The sequence below is a fragment of the Natrix helvetica genome, assembly GCF_964273705.1.
Source record: "Natrix helvetica genome assembly, chromosome: 3".
NCBI classification, from domain to species: Eukaryota; Metazoa; Chordata; class Lepidosauria; order Squamata; family Natricidae; genus Natrix; species Natrix helvetica.
In genome coordinates this window covers 141,127,831-141,147,052 of record NC_138549.1, presented here as the reverse complement: position 1 = coordinate 141,147,052, position 19,222 = coordinate 141,127,831, and the positions used below count along the sequence as shown (strand labels likewise).

The 19,222-nt window shown below is 40.3% G+C and overlaps 2 protein-coding genes across 10 annotated transcripts in view; one reads left to right on the top strand and one right to left on the bottom strand.

Moving 5' to 3' along the window:
- Positions 1-575: 575 nt before the first annotated feature.
- On the top strand, positions 576-8,641 carry SLA2 (Src like adaptor 2). Of its 3 annotated transcripts, none has more exons than XM_081946183.1 (7): positions 576-2,157; positions 2,958-3,102; positions 4,415-4,511; positions 5,176-5,262; positions 5,417-5,520; positions 5,855-6,004; positions 7,133-7,630. In XM_081946183.1, exons 2-7 carry the CDS (start codon positions 3,006-3,008, stop codon positions 7,429-7,431), a joined length of 834 nt encoding a protein of 277 aa, XP_081802309.1. In that variant the 5' UTR covers positions 576-2,157; positions 2,958-3,005; the 3' UTR covers positions 7,432-7,630. The 3 variants fall into 3 exon arrangements, with proteins under 3 accessions (XP_081802309.1, XP_081802308.1, XP_081802310.1); XM_081946184.1 differs by adding an exon at positions 7,645-8,641 and having other exon boundaries at positions 584-3,102; positions 7,133-7,265; XM_081946182.1 differs by having other exon boundaries at positions 576-3,102.
- A 4,698-nt stretch (positions 8,642-13,339) lies between these two features.
- PHF20 (PHD finger protein 20) overlaps positions 13,340-19,222 on the bottom strand; it is a 47,006-nt gene continuing 41,123 nt past the window's right edge. For all 7 annotated transcript variants that reach the window (XM_081946352.1, XM_081946354.1, XM_081946353.1 and 4 more), the window contains 2 exons: positions 18,474-18,645; positions 13,340-14,948 (listed from right to left, as the gene is read on the bottom strand). In XM_081946352.1, coding sequence (XP_081802478.1) covers positions 14,806-14,948; positions 18,474-18,645 — 315 coding nt within the window. In that variant the 3' untranslated portion in view covers positions 13,340-14,805. The remainder of the gene's footprint in view (positions 14,949-18,473; positions 18,646-19,222) is intronic.

The following is a 19,222-nucleotide window of genomic DNA, read 5'->3' as shown; positions in this document are numbered from 1 at the left end:
AAAAAGGCTGAATAAATAGAGCCAAAGCCTGGAAGTCAAATAAAGAAGGAATTAAAAAAAAAAAAGATATGAGGAGAGGCAAAAGGAAAGGAGGCAGCAAATGAAAAAACTGAGAGGAGAGAGGCATTTATTTCATCCCTTCAGAAAAAGCTGAGAAGACTGAAGAAAACCAGCCAAGAACAAACAGAAAATTGGAAATGTACATTTTTTTCCTCCTAGGAAATAAACATTCTTTTATTTAAAGCGCATTTTAAATAAAAAGTATCAATTTAATGACACTTTCAACAGAAATAATATATGCAATAACAGGATCTAAGAAATCAGAGACAGTCTTCGGGCATCTTTTTTTTTAACCATGTGTGAATCAACTTCTAATTTTGTATTAATATCCAGTATGCGCATATTTTCCTGATTCCTCCCCCCCGCCTACTCTTGCATTATCTTTCATTGTGCCGTATGCAAATTAAAAGCCGAGATTGTTCCAAACATGACTTGTGAGTTCTCTCTACCTATGATTAATTATGCTGTCAGATAGCTCCACTTGGCCTTAGTGGAATTTTTGTTTAGTGGGGTGGGGGTGGGGGGTGTTTAAAGCTCTAGTGTTGGCAGTCTGAGCCACTGTAACTGTTCATGGTTCAAAGTGCTTCACTTGGAATCCCATATGCTCTAAAAAGTGTGTTTGCAGCCTCTGTGTTCAAAGAGTTTGGTTTGGTATGATGAAGCCGTATTTTCTTTTTTGAAACAGCATTGCAGAGAAAACAACCTATCTGAAAATAATTGGGCAAGAGACTATTGCAACCTTAACTGGCTTTAGATGTTAGCAAAATGTACAAGATACAAGAAAATCAACCGAGCAAGAAGAGAAATGTTAATGTCACTGATCTCTGGCTCCACCTTTCTTTCCAACCATTGTTGCTCTGGTTTTGTCAGAAGCTTGGGGATGTGGTTTGGCTTTGTGCACACAGAAATGTACAGGGTTATAGTTTAGCTAGAAATGATGATAACTAATGTTACTTTTAGGCTACTGAGACAGGTAAGACTTCATAAGCAGGGACTAAATAACCCCAAAGCCTCCAGTGACATTTTAACATTAGTCTGCCAGTTGGAAGGTGGCACGATGGTGACAGATATTTAAACTTGAGTATGCTTTACGTGCAATGAGTTCAAGTCTACTTTAGGAATACATTAAATCTAAAATATGTGTGTATTGCCTTCAAGGAAACTTCCATTTTTCTCCCGTGTAAGAGTTTGTTATTCACTAATGTGCACTAATCCACACTCTTTAGAATCTGAAGACACTTTTGAAATTATTGAGAGTAAACATTAAAATAGTTGCCATGGTAGATGAGCTGCAAATCATCCATTTAGCACAGATTTTACCCCTCTAAAACTGTTATTATCCCTTCCACCTTTTGTATTCTGAGGGGAAGATTTGCAAAACACAACACTGACCAAGAAGTTGTTTTTATAACTGGGTGGCTATGTGGTCCTAACAGCCGCCTTAGAAATAAAGATTGTTTTGGGGATTTCCTTTGCAATGCTTACTTTATCGTTTTAATTCCTTATCAGAATTTAAAAACAGTCTGACTATAGTATGGAGTGCACTTTCTACCCTTGTGCGCTGTTTTGAGAATGCTGAACACTTATTATAGCAATGTCTTTGGGATATAATTTATCACACATTGGTTTTCTGTGGAGAAAAATGAAAGAGTCAAACCACCACCTTTCCATTACGTCAAAGGAAACTGAGCTATTTGCGAGTTCTTAGAATCTAACACTTCATAATAACATGTACTCAAACTATAAAAAGCTATACCAATGTGCTGTGTTTCATGTTTGGGTACACTTGACATGAAACAGGGTCACGATAACTGTCGTTTCGATATTAATTTGTCCCTGTATACTGCATGAAAACAGTTGCCTGAAAGACTGCAGCAAAAGATCCAAACCAATAGAAAAATAGTTTGCAGGCAACTCAAATGTCATTTATATTCTGAGAAACTTCCACTGAAGAAAAAGGCTGGGGTTTCTCTGGAGCACCCATACGAATCGTGTTCTAGTTAGAATTGGAGGTTGTCACCAATTTCCAGAGCTTCGACATTGAAAGAAAAATCCCCTGCATCACTACCTGAAGACCCGGGTATGGTATAATGACAGGTGAGTACAAACCATTTTCAGTTAAACAAAAATGTGAGATTATATGCTCTTAAGTAGAATACTTTTAAAATGGGGAAAGTTAAAAACAACTGCACGATTGTACAAAAACTCATGGACAGGTATAATTATAGCTTATTGTGTAGCAAAATGTAGAGATGATTGCTAGCAGTAGTGCAATGGAAGCAAGAGAGGTGGGATAAAGAAGGAAAAGCATGACCCCCCCCCATACTTTTTTTCAGGAAAGAGCCATTGACTTTGAACAAACTCCCAATAGGAAAGCACTGGAGATGTTTCTGAAGTTTTTTCTTATTCATAGGATTAAGCTAGTAGCAGATAAAACATTTTTTACTACCATAACATGAACATTTCAGTATCGGTTATTAAGTTCATGTCTTCCAGGTTACAGGGCAAGGTTTTTTTTTTTTTTAAAGGCGAATTATTAGGAAAAAAAGGCTTTGAGATGGAAGCCATCTTAATTATGATGCCCTAAATTCAGGACAACTTTTCTATTACATTACTAATGTAAGACAGATACTGTATCCCTGAGCAATATTCATCAGTCCATGCTGGAGAATTGGCCATCTTACCTCTCCCTTCCCCCGCCTTCAGAAGTTGTTGCTTCTTGTTTGTGGTATGATTTAATACTTTCTCTTTCCACACTAAGAAAACATCTACCTTAAAAGAAACTAGAAAATGGCAGCTGATTAATTGTAACAGCGTTTGGTTTCGTCTGTATTTTCCCAACAGTCTTCAAGGACAACAATGTGAATTTTTATTTCTTTTCTGCCTTTTGTTGATAGGCCTCTCTGAGTGGTATACTAGAAGACTGCTGTTAGGAACAAATTGTGATGGGAAGCTTGGTCTGTAAGAGGAAACAGATTGCTAACCAGACAAGCCCACAAGTGAACACAAGGCACAGCCAGAGCGACAGCGTACACCTGCCAGGTAGGGGTTATGCTGTGCTACCATCAGTCTGAGTCTTAAAAACAAACACACACACACATTGTGTGCCTATGCTAGACTAAATTCATAGTCACCCAGTTTCTAGTCTAATGACTTAAGCACTACACCAACGTCGCTCTCTACAACAGCAAAGGAGGGATTTAATCTTTATCTCCTTAGTCTGTGCTTCACCATATTGATTTTAGGGGACATAAAGAAAAGACCTCCATGCAGAAAAATGGGAAACATTTATAGGCTTCTGGACATCTAATTTTTGTATGCAATGGTTTATTTTCATACATAACAAAACAATTTATGTGATTTATTACCCGAAAGGTTACAGTGATATGATATACAGATATACATGCATACATACATATTGTTTGTGAAATTTTATGTCATGTACTATGATCTGGCTCCGTGTGCCAGTGGAAATGGAAGTTAGAACTTCCATGCTAGTTATCTAGCAGTTTTTATTAATTTTGGTTGAGAAATTCTAAATCCTTGATTGAACATGCATTAACATAGCAACTATAACTATTTAGTCTGCCCTACAATGCGGCAGTGAGGAACAATGTGGGACAGATTAGAATTCTTTATTGGCCAAGTGTGATTGGACACACAAGGAATTTGTCTTTGGTGCACATGCTCTCAGTGTACATAAAAAGACAGGATTGTCTTTTTAAGATTGAAGTTTTATTCAGTAGCATTGGTAGTGACTTTTAAAAGCAAAAGTTTTAGTATCATTCTTAGAGAATTAAATGATAAGTAGCAAAAATGTTAATTACCACCCTGTAATTATAGCTACTAGGATGTATTCATCATCAGTTGTGGTGAAATAGAAACAGGTGATTAGTTTAAAAATGTTTTAACTAACAGGTAAGCAGCCTGGAACTGAAAAATTGAAGTAGACAAGATGAAGGGCCCTAGCAAGGGAATTCCACTGATAGCGCCTGGCTATAGAGAATGCTGCCTGGCATTCTCACTTGAGTGCTTCAGCCTGGGGGGAGGGCAGTAAGGGAAAAACCTTCCTTAATCTGAGTACATTTATATACAAATATGGCTTCAAATTACATAGTGCTATAATGAAATGTTATCTGTTGACCACAAAGGAAAGGGAAACAATTTAGTGTGGTTTAATATTGTTGGGAATTAGCTTCTATCAACACATCGGTTTCTACATTCTAATCTAGAGGAAACTTTGAGATAAAATAAGACATACAGTATGTAAAGCACTTTGCAAGAATACTTCAAATATTGAGATTACAATCGCACATTAACCTGGTTGGTGTTTATTTTTTCTTTTAATCTGCAGTTGCCAATTCCTCCCTGATTGTTGCAGTCAGTGATTTTCCTTCTAGATACACAGAGCCGGTACTAAGGATGGGGGAACAGCTGAACTTGCTATCTGAGTGAGTATTGACAAGGGACAAAACATCAAGCAGTGCAGTTAATATTATGGTAGTCATCAAGAGGGATCTATCATGGAGTGGTTAGGGATTTTCCACTGCAGGAAAATCCAATTTTGAAAACATCCGTGGTCAGACCTTATTTTGTTTTTCATATCTACTTTGAATTAGCTGTCCAAATTAATTGCTGATTCTCCATTTTTACTGTATTGTATTTGTTTAATGTTACTGATATCTAAAATTAAGAATAGCACACACAAAATATGTAAATAACCAATAAAAAGTAAACTAGGAGTCCTTATGGAGCTGGCCTAAATTATTTGATGTCTGCTCCGAGTAGTTAGAAGGGCTAAATTCAGCCTTTCTCAACTTGATCCTCATTTGCATTAATACGGTAATTCCCAAAATTTGCAGTTGCCATATAGTTGGTCAGTCTGAAGATTGTAAACCTAACACATCTATGTGGTTAAATTAACTCTCATCCTTCATATTTAAAGTCTGGATTCTTTGGGTGTTAATATAGTCCCCAGGGATAATTGGGGAGCATTTTTCTGATGAAAAAGCCTGCTCCTTGACTAGATTTTTAGGGAAAATGGTAACTTATTCATGAAGTAGAGTAGAATTTTACTTGAGGCCATGGCTTTAAGTTACATTTCTTCTCCTGCAGAGAGGGTGAATGGTGTCAAGTCAAGTCAGTAGCAACTGGCAAAGAATGCTGTATACCTAGCAACAACATAGCTAAAATTTCACACAGGTAAGCATTATCTGAAGTAACATCAAAGAATATTGGGGTGTATGTGTGTTTCTGTGTTCCAAGAGATCCTCAACTCTACAAGGAAAGTAGTTTCCCCCTTAACTCACACATATTTTTCACATGCAACTGACCCCTGCAGTGTTTTTGTTTTCAGGTGGCTCTATGACAGCATTGATCGAGCCAAAGCTGAGGAGTTGTTACTGTTGCCTGCAAACCAGGAAGGTTCTTTCATCATAAGAAAGAGACAAACGAAGAAAGGTATGGATTCTAGATAATGCCCACAAGAATTTTCCAGTTCTAAAAGTCTGAGGAAATATAAGATACACCAAGTGTGTGAGCTTCACAGGGCCTACCATGGATGAAATGTGATAACATCTAATTAAGCTTTGAAATTAATAGTTAAGCATTCTCCTTCAACTAAGACACAATGCAAGTTTTAAGGATACTAGTATAACTCTAAAGATCAGAAAAAAGATCTAAATGCTTTCAAGATAATTTAATGAAGCATATACATTTCACTAATGTTAGCAGTAGGATTGGGTGGACTTGTTTTCTGTCTCAATGTTACAGATTTTTTTTTCCTGATAAACAGGTTGCTACTCTTTATCAATCAGATGCACAAATCATGTATCTTGGAATTGTGTAAAACACTACCGCATTAACCGCTTGGAGAACAACTGGCTTTATATTTCCCCCAGCCTTACCTTCCCAAGCTTGCATGAACTGGTGGACTATTATTCTGGTAATTATTTTTTAAATTGATTATAAATTAAAGGAAATTATACTTTCTTTTCAGTTTCTGGTTGTGGCAATCTTTCTCTCTCTGTTAGAAAAAAAAGACAGAATTGTTTTACAGCATGTTAGAGGCCACTAGGCAAAAACTTCAGCCCTTTGGAGATAAAGTGGAAATGGCCAGATCTGTTAGATTCCATACTTCTGGCTTCTTCTCAGTGAAAAATAACACTTGTGCCACCATATTCTTGATTCTGAGAGTACCATTTTCTATCATTCTAATTGCCATTTATTTTATTGTAATTTAAAATAAAGAGTCTGGGTAAAAAATGTTGACCAACATTTGAGAAATAGATTATTCAGTTTTACCATTTGTTGTCTGCTGTGTGTGCCCAGTCTATAGTTCAGAATGTGTTAAAAGCTGTTTCTTGCCTCTATTGTTAGTTGGTTAACTTTCTTGACTGCTGTATTTATTTTTTGGATGTTTTTAATTTTGTTATGGTTTTAGAATTTTAAGCCGCCCAGTCATTTGCCTGAGATGGCTAACTATAGAAATTTAATAAACAAATAAGATTTGTAAGAATGTGTGAAAAGTCTAGGACTGTTATGTGATTATGCTTTAAGAATTATTTTTAAATTTGGGTATTTTCACCAAGAAAATAAAGTGCATTATTATCCTTGATCTAACTATATCACTCCTGATGGGTTTTTTATTTGGGGTATTTTAATTGTATTCAATTATTTAGGGATTTTTAAACATTGTGTTTTTAATGGTTTTTATTCATCAGCTCACCTCCTCCTTGTATATGTCTTGTATACGTTCTTGTTATATGTATGTTTGTCTATATATTTATTTCCTATGTTCTATTGTACGCCACCCCGAGTCTTCCGGGAGAGGGTGCGGCTAAGAAATTAATTATTATTATTATTATTATTATTATTATTATTATTATTATTATTATTATTATTATTATTATTATTATTATTATTATTATTATTATTATTAATTATTAATTATTATCCAAAAGCTGGAAAAGCAAATGACTTTTGCAGCTGGATATTTTTCTCTGCAATAGAGTAGGCTGTCACAAAACCCTATATATGAAAGTCGATCATGTTTGTTTATTCTCTTTAATAGAAAGTAGTGATGGCTTATGTTGCTGTTTGAAGAAACCATGTTTCATCCAAGGAACTAGTTCCAGCTTGTTTCATAATCTTCCAAAACCTGTGGAAGTAAAAAGATCTGCTCTCAACTGGCAACAAATCAAGAGGTTATTTTATTTTTTATATTCAACCTATAATCAACCTCTCTCCATGGAACCGGCCCCCAATGTCCAAAAGGTTGGGGGTCACTGCTCTACACTGGTTCTATACCATTTTTTTAAAAAAACCATGAGACTAGTTGTTTCTTTTCAACTCCAGAATCCTCAGCTGTAACAAACATAAACCACTGGAGCAAGGAAGTATGTTGCTACAAGGGAAAAATTCATCCCACTAGCAAAAGCAAACTTTCTAGTGTACTGAAGCAGAAAATGCTGGTAGTTGTTTGCCTGTTCTTATGAGCATCATGCATTACTTGAAATAAAATAAAAACCAAGTCATTCTTCTTCTTTTAACAAAGTTGCTCAGAAATGTTTTTTTTCTATCTAGCTCAGACTTCTTGTCAGAAGAACCGCTAACAGAAGACTCACCCATCAGTCTTGGCTTGCGAGAAGCAGTTACTACTTACCTGTATATGACCGATGACCTGTCATTACAGGGCACACCAAACAGAAAAGGAAGGCAAACCAAAGATATATAAAACAAATATTGGAAATATTTCTGGAATATGAAACTTGAACACAAGATCTGTTGAATTTGTGGTATTTTTATCAAGTTGATTCAAAGTGGTTATCCTTAAACCAGTGTTATCATAGTTATACTTTTCAGCTTTTTCAAGAAGCTTGGCTCATTGAAATATTGTGGTTCTTTTGGTTTGTGTGTATGTGAAGTATATTTATGTATTTTTCCTACTGGTTTTGCACTTGGTAATTCATAATTGATTAGTAATGCAAAAACTGAAATATTCACAATAAACCAAATAACTGTTTCACCAGGCTGTAATGGAGCATTGGGACATTAATGTCAAGAGTTCAAGAAACAAAGGAGAAGCAAGGAAAGATGCTTTCTGATCTGAGAGGAAGAATGATAGGAACGGAGCTACCAAAAGTAGAATGGAAATTGCAAGTGTTCTCTATACAGAATCCACACGTGGCACATGAAAGGCACCCAAAAACATATGCAGCTTTTGGCCACACTCATAAACTGCATGGTTTGCTTAATGAAGCCACAGTACATTGGTTTTATGTTAAAACTAAACAAACCTCACATGTTCACCACCTTGAGCTATTTGTAAAAATAATAGAGGAGGAATACAAATAACAATTTAAAAATAAATTATAGTGGGGTCATTGATGATGTCTGAACTTGGTTGTTTGCTTGCAAATGTCTCGTAACCTGATTAGCACTGACCTTACTTAATTGGGTAATGAAATGGTCTACAACCAAACAACCAAGTTCAGAGAGCACCAAGAAATCCATAGTTCAATCCTGAGTTACATATATTCTCTTATATTGTAACTACATTATAGCCTGAACAATAAGGAAACCAGTCCAAAGTCCACAAAAATAAAGTAGTCTGGCTCCTAGTTTCCTACACAGCAGACTTCAGGAATATGGGATCACGGGTCTTCCAGATGTTGTTAAATGATAATTCAGTGTCCCTAAGCACTGGCCATGATAAAGAACCCTGGTCTTACCTGAACGTGTCTTTTCAGGGGAAGACAGGGAGTGGTCACGTGTGGGTCTTCTCAAAGCCTGATTGGTCAAAAGACAGAGCAAACTTCTTAAATACTCCTGCCTTCCCTTCTTGCCCAGTTTCCTCGAAGGCAAACGACCAAACTGAAAACAAAAAAACCAACAACAAACCCCCGGGAACCACCCGGCCCTCCTCTTGGCCTCAATAACCTAACCAGGGCGGGTCATGACCACTCTTCCCCCTGTTCCCCTGAAAAGACACGTTCAGGTAAGACCAACATTCTTTTCCCAGTGGAAGAGAGGGAGTGGTCACGTGTGGGACATACCCAAGCTCAGTCCCAAGGGAGGGGAAAAAACACAACCACAAGCTATGGCCCAAGGGGAGGATCAGTTACCACCCTCTGTAGGACCCTCCGACCAAAGGAGGCATCCGCTGAAGTGAACGAATCCAGCCGATAATGCCGGATGAAAGGGGTGGGGACGCACAAGTGGCGGCCCGGCAAATGTCCTCAAAGAGAGCCCTAGTGGCCCATGCCGACGTGGTCGCGGTACTCCTAGTAGAATGGGCCGTTATTTCCGACGGAACGAGCCGACCCGTCGTCCCATAGGCCTCCACGATGGCTTGCCGTAGCCAACGGCCGATGGTAGCCGAAGACACCCTGGCCCCCAATGTCCTAGGTTGGAAGGAGATAAACAAGGCCTCCGACCTACGAACCTCCGCAGTTCGTCAGAGATAAATACACAAAACCCGACGAACGTCCAACCGGTGCCAGAGTGTCTCCCTATCATTAGATGGGCCCGGACAAAAATCGGGAAGGACAACCTCCTGTGCCCTATGAAAAGGGGTGTTCACCTTTGGGAGGAAGGTAGGATCAAGACGAAGAACCACCCTATCCTGGTGAAAATGGCAAAGATCATCCTTGGATGAAAGAGCGCCCAGCTCCGAGATACGCCGGGCCGAGGTAATCGCTACCAGAAAGACCACCTTAAAGGACAGGAATTTCAGATGGACCGACCGGAGAGGCTCGAACGGGGGCCCCGTCAAGGCCCTGAGAACAAGGGACAGATCCCATGTAGGGAACCTATGGATAGGGGGAGGACGGAGATTAGCCGCCCCTTTAAGAAAACGCTTGATCAGGGGAACGTGAGAGAGGGAGGAAGACCCTACCCCCCCCAGCACCGAAGACCAAGCCGTCACCTGACGACGCAAGGTGTTGTGTGACAGCCCATCGTCCAGCCCTGTCTGCAGAAAATCCAAGACGTTGGGAATAGTAGCCCTAGCCGGAGAAATCTCACGTGGGGCGCACCACCTAACAAAGGCAGCCCAGGTAGAGTTGTAAACCTGCGTCGTCAACGGGCACCTGGAAGCCTCAATGGTGCGGATGACTCCAGAGGACAGGTTGCCCGTCCTCAGTAGTCTCTGTTCAAGAGCCAGGCAGTCAGATGGAGCCACTGGGGTTCCGGGTGAATCAGGACTCCCTGGCGTAAGACCACCTCCTCCCGCGGAATCCTCCACGGAAGGGCCGACAACTGGACTAGATCCGCGAACCAGGGTCTCCTGGACCAATAAGGGGCCACGACAATGACCAGTGCCTTCTCCACCACCACCTTTTTGAGGGTCCCCGGAATAAGAGGGATGGGAGGGAAGGCATAGAGAAGGCCCTGAGGCCACCTGCTCCAGAGGGCGTGCGTGCCCTCCACCGACCAGGATTGAAATCGGGTGAAGAAATGTGGTAGTTGTGAATTTATTGGAGAGGCGAAGAGATCCACCAGAGGAGTCTTCCGACAGATCCCCCGGAACAAGGACGCATGGAGCTGCCACTCGCTGTTGTCCAGGGTCGCCCGACCCAGCCAGTCCGCCAGGTGGTTGGAAAGCCTGGAGATGTGTTCCGACACCAAGGACAACAGGTGACTCTCCGCCCAGGTGCCGAGCCGCAGGGCCTTCAGTCAGAGAGCCCGAGAGTGGGTCCCCCCTTGACGGTTTATTTGAGTCTTGGTGGCCACGTTGTCCATCAGGAGAAGCACATGATGGCCTTCCACAGAAGACCAGAAATGTTGCAGGGCTAGGCGCGCCGCCTTCAGCTCCAACCAATTTATATTGTGCTGGAAATCTGAAGTTGTCCACCTGCCCTGGGCCAAACGAGTGCCCACCAGGGCCCACCAACCGAACAGGCTCACATCCGTGGTCACAGTCACCCTGTCCGGTTCTCAGAAGGAGCAGCCCCGGTGAATGGCCGGGCAGATCCACCACCTGAGGGAGGCCTGGACTCCCGCTGGGAAGTGGAGGGTCCAAATAGAATTGCTCATCCTTCCCCTCTGGAAGGGGATGAGCTCCCACTGAAGGGGTCGGAGGTGGAGCCTGACCCACGGGACTATCCCTATACAAGAGACCATCTTGCCTAACAACTGAGATAATGTGAGAACTGAAACTAGCCGACTTCCGTGAACTTTTCCTGCGAGCTGTTGTAGACTTATTTGGCATTCTGGGGACAGGCAGACCACCCCTGACACGGAGTCTATGACTGTCCCGAGGTGAAGAATGCGCATAGACAGGGAGAGATGACTCTTGGGGAAGTTCACTGAAAACCCCAGAGAATGAAGACTCTGAATGGTGAGCTGAAGGTCTGAGTCTGCCTGAGAAGACGACCCCGCCTGGACCAACATATCGTCTAGGTAGCATTGGAGTCTCACCGGGATGGTGCGCAATGGGTCCTCGGAGCTCTCCCTTGTCAATACCGGAGAGACCGACGGGGAAGGAGAGGGAGACCCCCTCCACCTGGAATAGCTGCGGGATCTGGCAGGGAAGGCCGAGGGAGAAGTTAGACTGAACTCCCGAGACGACGAATAAACCGAAGGAGGTCTGATAGGTGACCTGGACCTGCTGGAAGAAACAGGCCCCGCAGACTTGGCCTGTCTTTCAGCCCTGGCAAAAGTTTTCTCTAGGGCCTTGTGCCTCCTGGCCTCCTCCCTTGTGGAAGCCCTAGAGGGATGTTGGGTCGCTGTGGCCCAGGCTGGGGGCTCCCCGGATCTGAACCCCTGCCCCACGTTCTCTTCCACCCGCATAGGGCCCCCTGCCTGCCCCGGGCGAGTATCCAATCCCTCCTCCATCGCCCCACTCACGTGTCTTGGAGAATGAGGAGGAAGAAATCAGGCCTCTGTAGGCCCCACCGGAGCCTGGGCCTCTGATGCCTAGATTAGGACTAGGCCAATCACTCCCGGCCTGGGCCCTCCAGGAAGCCATGCGCGGGAGAAAGGCCTCGCGCACGTGGCCATCATCCAAAATGGCCGCCAGTCTCTAAATGGCCAGACGCCAAAGGAGAAGGCTGTGCGGAAACTCTAAGGCCATACCCGACCCTGGTAAGGATGGGTGTCGTAGCGCTGGGCACATCGGCTCGCACCTCCCCCCAGGCTCTTTGTTGCACTGAGCTAGTAAGGCTCAGCGCACGGCAGCAGCCCAAAGCAAATTTGGAGGCTTCGGCCACGCACATCGGCTCGCACCTCCCCCCAGGCTCTTTGTTGCACTGAGCTAGTAAGGCTCAGCGCACGGCAGCCGCCCGAAGCAAATTTGGAGGCTTCGGCCACGCTCGTGAGCGCCATGTGGCGCCAGACAGCGCTCTTCTGCTGCCGCTGAAAGGAAAAAAGGAAAAGTGGCCTTATCCAGCTGCGCTGGAGCCCGGCACCCCCACAGTCCTGGGGATAGGGCTAAGGCAATCGCCCCACAGCCCTGGGGATAGGGCTAAGGCAATCGCCCCACAGCCCTGGGGATAGGGCTAAGGCAATCGCCCCACAGCCCCCCCCCAACCGCCCGAGGCAGAAAACTGTCCCTTGGACCGCAGCTGTAATTTGGAATTTAGCAAGAATTTTTAAAGTATCCAATTAAACCAAATTTAAAACAGATTGAAGCAAATAACTTTCCTACCTACTGACAAACTCAAAACAGTGCTTGGACGAAGAGACTGAGAGGAAACTGGGCAAGAAGGGAAGGCAGGAGTATTTAAGTAGTTTGCTCTCAGTCTTTGGACCAATCAGGCTTTGAGAATACCCACACGTGACCACTCCCTCTCTTCCACTGGAAAATTAGAAGTTCTATCAGTTACGATTTGTAACACTTTGAAAGTTACATATGTCTAAGCCCTGCTCTATAGTTTTAGGATTATCTTCAACATTAAAGGGATATAGCTAGAAATATAAGTTATTCAAGCCTTAACAAAATGCACTTGCTTGTTTACAGCAAAAAGATAAATATTTTTTTCAGGGATACCTTGTTATCTAGAAAACTCCCCATGATGTTACTGTGAGACAACTGGATGTCTTTTAACAATCACAAACTTTATTCCAATTTATTACAGCAAAATAATTTTTATCTGCTGTACAGCTGCTATACTTATAACCTATAAGACCCAAATAATTGGAGACAAATTATTCCCTGAAATTAGTCTTGGCATAGTCTCTGTCAGAATGCAAAAAAAGTAGACTGTTTTTGAATGAGATAAGATGGTCAGAAAAATGTTACTTCTATGACGAAATTAGATAACTGAAACCTACATAATTCTGCAGCATATAAACATTACGGATTTTTATTCATAATTACCAATTTGTACACTAAACAGGTCTTCAACTCACAAATGTGCTTTAATTTAAACTTTGGTGGTGTCAAAAACAAGTCCAATATCAAGGTAGGAAAAATCCAACATTCAGAACACTCAATGCAAAAATACCCTATTCTGTCTACCTCAAAGTAATTTCTTGTCCCAGATGTTATCTAACAAAAAGGAAGTAGTGATGGAAATATGATCTGCAGGCAAATGATATTCTTAAACATATAAAATAGTTACGATACACCAATGTTCGAAAAGCTACTATATAATGTAGCTTCAATGTAAGCAGCATTTCTTCACTTTGATCTCACAAATAATGCTAGTAAGGAAACTAAAAATAAAAGTACAAAAAGGGGTTTCAAAAACATTGTTTAACGTAATGTCCCATTGCCTTTGGGAACAGTACCTCATGCATAGACCTTGAGACTCTTTGTTATACACAAATATAAAATTAACTGATTCCCAAAACCACACTTTACAAGTATCTACAATGAAAACATTTATAATATTGAAAAAGATTATGTTTCAAACTATAACCGGAATGGCAATTATTAACAGTAGGGGATAAAACAATACTATGACCATCACTGGCCATGGTTAGATCTCAATCTGTAATACACCCTTCCTTGTGTAGACACTTTTACACCCTGCGTTCAGGATATGTCATCAGTACATGGGAGGCACAGCATGACCAGATTTAAAAATTCAAGAATGCACAGAAGCTCAACATAAATGGGTGTCCCAGTACCATGAGAATTATGCTACAATGTCATGATAAATATGGAAAATGATAATTTACTAGGAAAAGAAGTGCAACCAAATTGGGACCTTCTACTACATCTATTTAAAATAGTAGATTAGTTTCAGATCATATATGCAAACCTCTTGTAACAGTTTACTATAAAATTAGACATTCATACTTGCTAGGCTTGAAAATAATATCTTCTATTGATTAAATACCGTAGTTATGCATAAACTATTAGGATAAAGTATGAGTCTTTCTGACACATTAAGTCAGTTAAATAAACTAGGCAGAATGTTATCTACAACCTTGGATCACTAATTATTTTTTGGCTCTTAAAACTTTGTTCTCCAGTGGCACAATTTTGTCAGTGTATATATGCAAAGAACATTAATGGTTATTTCAACTTGATACAAGGAATGAAAAAATCCTTTGCCAACCTGCTCCTACATTTTGAAGACAAGAATAAATCCCTTTCCATAATGTTAAAAAATGCCTAGCAAAGGCCAACTGAACAAAATAAGGGCAATCTCTTTACTTTTATGAAGAGTAACCCTTGCCCCTAAATAATTCCCTGAAGTCAGTTCTGCGTCACATGCAACAAGCATGCTATTTCATTAAAATAGAGAGTGCTCATCATATGACAGGCTCCAGCCATCCAGCAGAAATTTCATATCATGTTGAACAGCAAAGTGCTATTTGTTGTACTTTGCCCAAGTCTGTGAGAAGTTGTTTTATACAATGCTTCAGTTGCGGAAGTCTTGCTAATGGTTCTGGTGGCTCCAGCTCTCCAGTATAATCCAACCAACTCTCTAAAACTGTAAGAGAAGGTACACAACAATCACAAAGGTCTACATTACTGATGGCTAAATTTAAGTAGATTTGTATTAGCTATAGAGTTTCAGTAGAATAGTGTAATCTTTCATTTAAAGGAATCGATTTTTCAGATACTTTTTAATAAAATATATTAACTATCAAGCAATTTAAAATAGCACCCCAAATACAGACATACAGTAGTGAACTGTTATAACATACAGTAGTGAACTGTTATATAATCTCTGCCTAGATCAAAACTTATGTTTGGAATGTTTTAATCTTAGCACAGATCAAATGAGGAAAGATTGGTCTATGCGTAGTACTGGGATAGAGGAGGGAGCAAAGATGTTTGTTGGCTGAATGGAGGGTGTTGACAGAACAAGGAAAGTCACTGGGAAAACTAGTGGGGTAAGCAAACTGTTTTGTTATGCTGTGTTATGAACCAATGAGGAAGTGCCAGTCTTGCCCTATTTGTCCCATCTGAATTTTGCTTAAAATCTAGAATTAGAAAGAAGTTTGGCAGAACATTGAGAACACGGTTTGCTCCAGGTTTAAAATGTTTTTCCAGTTTTATGCATGCTACTAATATGTGTGGTTATTGAGTGGTTAAGATGCTGGGCTTGTTGACTGAAGGTTGGCATTCGAGACTTAAGTACTGCGTGACACAATGAGCTTCCATTACTTACCCCAGCTCCTGCCAACCTAGCAGTTTGAAAGCATGTGAATGCAAGTAGATAAAGAGGGACCACTTTGGTGGGAAAGTAACAGTGTACAGTTTGCCTTTGGCATATAGTCACGCTGGCCACATGACCACGGAAGCACTTTGGACAACAATGGCTCTTTGGCTGTGAATCAGAGATGAGCACTCCCTTCTAAAGTCAGAGACGACTGGCAGGGAAAACCTTTACCTTTTAATATGGGCTATGACGAGTGCTCTTTATTATTTTACCAAAAATCTGAAAGTTACGGATGAGCCATCCACTAGGGAAATTTGCAAATGATACCATTATATTCATAATGGTGAAACTGAAGGAGATTGAAGAGGTGCAAATGGAACTCCAGTCACTTGATGGTATTTGAACTGACATCCAGAAAACACATATTGGAGTTACAGTGGAATAGTGAAAGCAAGAAGTTCCTCCCTTAAAGCTTTGTTTTTTGATTTTCTAGCTATAGCTAGGTAAATGATGGCATATAGTTGATGTCAACTTCTAAAGCATTGCCATGATTATTACCAGGCTGGCATGGGGGGGGGGGGGAATTCCATGCATGCCTTCAGCTGGAGTTGGATCTCATGTCTACAGCCTAGTTGGAGAATATGAATTATGACACAGGACAGAAGGGAGGGGATTACAGGGGTAAAGTTCAAATGCAATTAAGTGGAAGCAGTTTTGGCTCCACCGGAGTCCACACCAGAATGTTCATCCTAATAAATGATTGGATTTCCTTTCAGCTATGTCTGGAGGCTCGTAAATTAATTACGCGTCTTCTGGGAACTTCACAGAGAGCCAAAGTAGATGTGGTTCAACATTATTTATTAACTGTTGTTTTTCATTTCAAATATATAGTGGCATATAGTTTTCAAGCTATACTGGAAACCACATCAATTTACTGTAACTTTATTTAGAATGTTTTCAAATATATCAAGCCTGTTTAATAAAAGTTCCATCATCAGTCAGTCAGTCAGTCAGTCAGTCAATCAATCAATCAATCAATCAAAGAAACCAACTGAGAAATCACAGGAAAAATGCTGCAGGCAAAGCATATGAAATCAAAGGATTGTTACTCTACTCCATGTAATTTTCAAGCAGTACTTTTTAAAAATGGTTGGAGAATATACACATATATGTATGTAAACATTCCTCAAAAACTACTATAAATTCTAAGTCAGGTCACTGCCACATATCCTTGGGGTATGTGTGAGACACTGTAGTGTTTTATTTTATTTATTAGATTTATAGACTGCCCCCTCTCCCCGAAGGGACTTAGCAATCTTAAGATAGCAATCTTGAAATCAGGGAACTAAGACTGTCTGACTTAAGAACGAAGCTTTCTGGGTGGCTTTGGGCCAATCACTTTATTTCAGACTTAGAAAAAGGCCATGGCAAACCACTTCTGAAAATTTTGTTAAGAAAACAGCATGGAGCAGTACATGCCTTCTTAACTCAAAGGCATGATGTGCACACAGACACACATGCACCCAATTGATGTTATGACTGATGATAAAGCACATAAGCATCAGTTACAGATAGTCCTCTACCTATCACCACAATTGAACCCAACATTTCTGTTGTTAAATGAGGCAGTTGTTAAGTGAGTTTTGCCCCATTTTACGGCCTTTCATGCCATAGTTAAGTGGATCCGTAAGAATCTGACCCCCACTGACGTTCTTTGTCAGAAGGTCGCAAAGGGTGATCATGTTACCCAGGACCCTGCAACCATCATAAATATAAGTCAGTTGTCAAACATCTGAATTTTGATCACATGACCATGGGGATGCTGCAATGGTGGTACCTGTGAAAAATGGTCAAAGTACAATAGCACTTTTTTTAGTGCTATTGTAATTTTGAACAGTCACTATGTGAAAGGTTGTAAGTTGAGGACTATCTGCAATGATTTCAGCAGTTCTGCAATCTGTGAATAGCTCCTATTAAACTTAAGGCTTACATTTTCTTTGAAGCACTACAAATTCAATTTACAAATAAAGCAGAGCACTGTCTTTCAGAGAAGTTTAGTTGCTAATAAATATAAGCAACTTTCTTCAGTACCAACAATTTTACTGTATTTGGCAGCTCATAAACAATGTGCCTTTTCTGCTGTAGCCCACACTTTATGGAACACCCTCTCCTCCCCCATACAGAGGGTGGCCTTCTGTGTTTTAGCTTTTGGGAGGTCCTGTTTTTTAGCAAGCCTAAGGACTGGCAAAATAGTGGGATGGCTCCTGGGTAATTAACAACTCTTTTTTGGTATATCTCCTTTTATTCTGGGCTGTTTTTTATATGAACAATGTTAATTCACTTGATTGTTAGATGGGTTGCTATATAAATATGATGAATAAGTGAATGAGCATGCCTCATTTAGTTACAAAAGCTAGAGAGCTATTTCAGTATGGAAAACTTAAGTTAAATTTAATGGAATAGTATACATGATAGAAGTCTACCTGACATCAGCTATGTTTTAATAAGATTTAACCTGATCCCCTTTAGAGGACTTGCATCAGCCTGCATACTGATAGTTTCACCCGACCTATTGTAATATTTGAAAAACATCCTGTGATGACTAATGAAGAACTTTTTAAAATTTCAGTTTTGAAGACACAAAAAAATCTAGATGATGGAACTCTGGATAGAAAGACACAAGTGAAAAACACTGGCCTTTCCAGGAAGATTCTAAACATAGTTTGCCAACCCAATATGATTATAAAACTAGATTAAACAGATTTAATGTAAGAAATAAAACACAACAAAAAACAACTGAACAGACCTTAATTGAATTGTTAAAATTTGTAGCAGAAAAAAAGCCATTACCATCTAGTTCCTTTTCAATTAAATCCATCCTGTGGGTAACTTCATCTTGCAGGGACTCAATGTGGGTTAAAAGGTTAAGCTGCCACTGCAACTGGGAATTCATAATTTCATCCTTGTCTTTTTCAAGCAATTTCACTTCAGTATCTTCTTCTGATGTGATTTTTTCTCTTACCTAGAAAAATGCAAAAGTTATCATTCCCTATAAATCATGAACAATTTTAAAGAAAAATAGTTCAAGAGATTACATACAGGGAGTTGTCGTGGCACAGTGGTTATATGGGCTAACTCTGCCCACACCCAGGAGTTGGATTCTGGCTGGCTCAAAGTTGACTCATCCTTCCAAGGTTGGTAAAATGAGGACCCAGATTGTTGGGGGCCATATGCTGAAATTGTAAACTGCTCAGAGAGAGCTTTAAATTTAAAGCACTGTGAATCAGTACACAAATTTACGTGGTATTGCTATATGTTTAATTCCTAATATTTTTGGTTCAAAAGGTTAAATGATAATGGCTGTCTATGAATGAAGTACAAATTAATAAGTCCAGTAATTGTAAGTTATACACTCTCTCCTTCCTTCTTTCGTCTTTGTCTGTCTGTCTTTAACTACATGAACCCAACTAATGTAATCATCATCACAATAGCATAGGAATTCCAATTTTCCATCTGTAATGTTAAAAACTAGAAAGGGTTCAGTAAAACATACCTTAGAATAGTGATGTTTTGATTCATTTTCCAACTTGCATATTTCT